This window comes from Limulus polyphemus, unplaced genomic scaffold, assembly GCF_000517525.1.
Source record: "Limulus polyphemus unplaced genomic scaffold, Limulus_polyphemus-2.1.2 Scaffold12, whole genome shotgun sequence".
Taxonomy (NCBI): Eukaryota; Metazoa; Arthropoda; class Merostomata; order Xiphosura; family Limulidae; genus Limulus; species Limulus polyphemus.
Window position 1 is genome coordinate 1,889,552 of NW_013665622.1, and position 4,813 is coordinate 1,894,364.

General features: G+C 32.7%; 1 protein-coding gene across 1 annotated transcript in view; it reads right to left on the reverse strand.

Annotated features, from left to right (window-relative positions):
* The window catches only part of LOC106478823, a 76,186-nt gene that overhangs the window by 18,128 nt on the left and 53,245 nt on the right, over positions 1–4,813 (reverse strand). The window contains exons 7-8 of the mRNA XM_013939398.2: positions 2,616–2,672; positions 1,310–1,465 (exon numbers count right to left, since the gene is read on the reverse strand). Of these exons, the coding sequence (XP_013794852.2) occupies positions 1,310–1,465; positions 2,616–2,672 (213 nt within the window). The remainder of the gene's footprint in view (positions 1–1,309; positions 1,466–2,615; positions 2,673–4,813) is intronic.

The window sequence follows — 4,813 nt, forward strand, 5'->3', positions numbered from 1 at the left end:
TTTCTTGGAGTTAAAATCTGACCGTATAAATTGGATCAATTTCTTGGAGTTAAAATCTGACCGTATAAGTTGGATCAGTTTCTTGGAGTTAAAATCTGACCGTATAAGTTGGATCAGTTTCTTGGAGTTAAAATCTGACCGAGTAAATTTCTTCTTTAAAGGTGAATTTTGTTTTTCTGACAAATCGATTTCCTAGTGTGTTTTTACGTTGAAACAGTAAATGAAACTTACCTAGCAATAGTCAAGAATATTTGTGCTTACTACAAAAAAAAACTAACAAAAATGAATAAAAAAACGTTTCCCGGAGCGTTTTACTTAGAAGTTGAGACCTATTTCTGAAGAGCATAGCAAACTTCTTGGTGTACCAAAACGTTTCTCAATACTACCAAAGTAAATCTTGAAAACATTTCATAATAAAAAGAATAGTGTTTGCCGAGGATTTCGACATCCAATTTCCATAAAGTTCTTGGCTCCTTACTTTTCCATTCTATATAACAAATGCAACATTGAAGCTAATCTAAAAAACTGTTCGTAGTACGGCTTAGATTCATCCTTTTGAAATTATGCTGGCTAAGGAAAGCAAATCTAAATTTATTCACCGACTAGCTACAGTGTGACTGTCTTTTGAAAACTTCGGAGCGTAAAAAACATCTAAATTATTTCTTGTTTTTTTTATACCATGAATGCATATTTGTTGCCCGATGAGTGGCGGTTATTGATGCGTAAATTAAAATTATAATGAAAAAATATGACTGTAATAAACTAATAACAATCCAAAGTGAAAATTTAGTTTTAAACCGACGAAATGTAAAAGCACATTCAGTAATTATGTGAAACCAAACTTTAACCACTGCCAGGAAATAGATATACTCGTGGTGGTGTTATGTTGTTTTTTAGCGCAAAGCTACACAATGTACTATCCGCACTCTGTCCACCGCGGGGAATTGAACTCCGAATTTAAGCGCTGTAAGTCTGTAAACTTACCGTTGACTCAGCAGAGAACGAAATACATGTAACTCAATGAAATTAAACTGTAATTACATTACTACTTCCAATCATTGCCATAAATTTAGTTATTATTAATATTAAAGAAAACTCAATATGTATTTGTATATAGATTTATTTTGGTGTATATTCTAATACTATAAACTCCAAGACTGTTTTTATATCAATTTTTTATCACTCAGCTGAAACTGGGAGTTAAAATAGTGTCTCAGTACATATATATCCAATATTCCTCAATAGTTAAAAGACTAGAAATTTACTTACAAGAGTGAAACCAGATCATAACTGTTGTGTTGGTACTTACATCTAAGATTTCCTAATACTATGAATTTCGAATCACTCCTTCGCCAGATAAGTTTCGGAAGAGGATGTCCTGAAGCTGAACATTGGAGACGGATGTGTTCTCCCTCCTGGACTATCAACGTGGACCTATTCTCAATATCCACTATTGCAGGGGGTACTACAAGATAAGTGACAAACATCATGTTCGTTATGCTGCGTGTAAAGACTTGGGATTGTTAATCAGTATGCACTTACACGTTATGCCTAGTTCTACTTTTCATTACCACTCTTTTCTTTCTAATGAATACTCGCACATAAAAAACAAGAACAATAAAATGTTGATAACCGAAAAGCTAGGCCTAATCACGACTACTTTTTACGGGGTATATCTTTTTTTGTTCTCGTTCCACTTTTTGTTCTCTTGGAATAGGTAAGGACTTTTTCTACAAGTGAACCTTTGTTCATTAAGTTCCTTAAACAATATCTTATTAACGTAGTTTGGTGAACTACCATATATTGATATATGTTTTAATGTTTCAAACAAGAGTCATTAGCCTATACATTAATGGCACCATTTTGCTTTATTTTATTTTTGCACATTCGTGAAAATTGTTTGTTTACAAATAAAACACACAGAAAAAAATGGCAAAAGAATTAATAAAAAATCAATAAGTTCATCCACCAGCCTCCGGAACTAAGTATAATTACCAAAGTTTAATCTTTTTTTTTACTGCATTTAGAATAAAGACACTAAATTAAATCAAAACAGTCACACCAGATCTAGTGCATTAAGAAAACTGATACTCTGGAGAAGCTTCTCAGATTTGGTACATTAAGGAAACTGAGAAATAAAATAAAAGTTATTATCTATTTAACTGTTTACTTCACCGTGATGCTTTTCCATCATATTTTCGCCCCCCCCCCAGTGGCACAGCGGTATGTCTGCGGACTTACAACGCTAGAAACCGGGTTTCGATACCCGTGGTGGGCAGAGCACAGATAGCCGATTGTGTAGTTCTGTGCTTAAATTCAAACAAACAAACAAATCCATCATATTTAAATCAAGGAAAATATCCTATTTAATGTATCTTTCTACGTTTGGACAAGTGCATTTTGTTTGTAATTATGCACAAAGCTACACAATAGGCTATTTGTGCTCTGCCCACCACGGGTATCGAAACCCGGATTCTAGCGTTATAAGTCCGCAGACATACCGCTGTGCCACTGGGGGCTCGTTCGGACAAAGTTCATTAAAAAAAAAAACAGTTTTATTTGATTTTTCCAATTTCACCTTAATTTATCTTTAGTAAAAAAAACACAAAACTTACTTAATAGTTGTGTTACTTCCTTCTTGTTTATTCTCCATGACTGAATTCCGGGAGTTCCTAATGATTGGGATAAAAGAAACAAGTAGTAAAAAGTCACGACAGCGATTTTAAATTGTTATACATCTAAGACAGTAATTCTTTATTTTGGTGTGTGTCCGATCCTTATTTTTGTGCTTGTTGATTTGTGTGTGTGTGTGTGTGTGGACGAATAAGGATGATAAAGGAACTTTTTTTCTTTTATAGTTATGTAGAATCGGAATCGAATACCAAGACTTAAAAAATCTTAAAATACCAAGCATAATAAACATTCTGAGACGAAACATCATAAAAACGTTTAAAAATTATCTCAGTAAACCTGTGATCTATAAAAGTCAGTGTGTGTTACGTCACTGCACGCTTGATTTCTCGAAATAGGAGGAGCCATAAAAGCCAAAATGCATTTATCCAGATAGAACAGTTCGACTACTGTCTACCCATTACGGTTTTAGTGACAAGGGGGCCTTGAGGGGCAGGTGCCGTGAAACCTTATACGTGTAGTGTGTGTTGGTATAATAGGCCTAAAGTAAAGATGTAGCGTGGGATCACCTGGTCTAGAGCCAAGTGCATAAAATTTATCATGAAAGTAAAAATACCGATTCAATTTTAAACGTAAATCGTTTCTGAACTAGGCTATTTTTTGTTATATCACTAATATTTTAATAAAAACAAACCTCTTTAATAAGCGGAGAATCTAAATTAAGAAATCAAGAAATATTTTTCCAGTTTTGTTGTCTGTACATTTCATTTTATACTTTCATCACATAGAAACAACAATATTAGGTTATTCTTTTTATCACTAAGCAACACGACATAAAAGCCATTGTTGGAACGTAGTGTTACCAAGACGCACTGGCTTATCTATATGTTAGAATTTGTTAATCTAACTGATTTTTACCAATGATTATTCAATGAATACGCCACGAATTCATTTCATGAATGATCTTAATTTTTATTGGCTCACAAAGGAATTTACCGACGTTTGTCTGCCTCTTTGTTGGTCAAGCTTGATTTGGCAAAATTTATTTATTTCAGTTAGCTATGAAATGTGAGGTTAGGGTATACTATGGTGTGGGGATGGTAGTACTTGCCCCATCATTTTTGACAGGCTATACGCTAGTGGATCTTAATAAAAAGGAGCGATTAACCCTCTGATATTAAACTTTAAAAAATACTTATATCCTCATGCTGTAAAATGTTCAGTTACTAAGCATAACAATCTAATGTGAAGCCTGTTAAACATTCTAATACTGAAGAGCTAATTATATTCTTGTAATGTGAAACAAGCCTAATCCTACTTGATAACAAATATCATATCATGATGAATTGAAAACTTCAGTTCCAAGTTTAATCAGGTTTCATTAGCTCAGCCAGATCGGACAATAAAGCTCTTATCTGAAGGAACTTTATATCTATTTACTTTCTAAGAGGCAACATAATGTAGATTATATCAAACACACAAACACTTTGCTCTTCTTGTTATATCGAAAGATGGTTTCAACCCAAATAGCTTTAAATGTAAATTTAACACTCGAATATCTTTCACCAAACATAACGATACTCTACTCACAGCCTAGTTAGTTCAGATCTAATAAAATAACTTATAAATTATGTACCTCCGAATGTTACAAGGGTTTGAAATATAGCCAGTTCAAATAAATGTATTTTTTTTAAAAAGGAAATTCATAAAAATCACATAAGTGAAGATTCACGTAATCTTTTAATTAATTTTTAAATCCGATTTTTAATTCACTACTTCCTTCTTTCTTAACATTTTGAGAAAACCAAGATTGTTTAGAGGTTAACTTTAGGATTCAAATCATTATCGTTCCTGGCATTTTGACAGGGAGTTCAACCTCTTTCAAAATCACAGTTTAGCCTCTTGTCTTATCAAATTTGCTTTTGACCTTTATAGTGTAAAAAAGGCAGTATATAAAGTATATATATCTAATAATAATATATCTCGTCAGTTTAACACCTAGAAACAAACATGCTAATTTTCTATTGGATTCTAAACATGTAAAGTACTCCAAGACATTAGACTTTTAGTAGAAAACATTTCACTAGGCAGCAGAGATAAAACAATCCTTACAAAAATAGGCAGGGATGGGCTAAAATGTGTAATAAAGATATTTATCATTTTAATTTTTATTACGTATTTT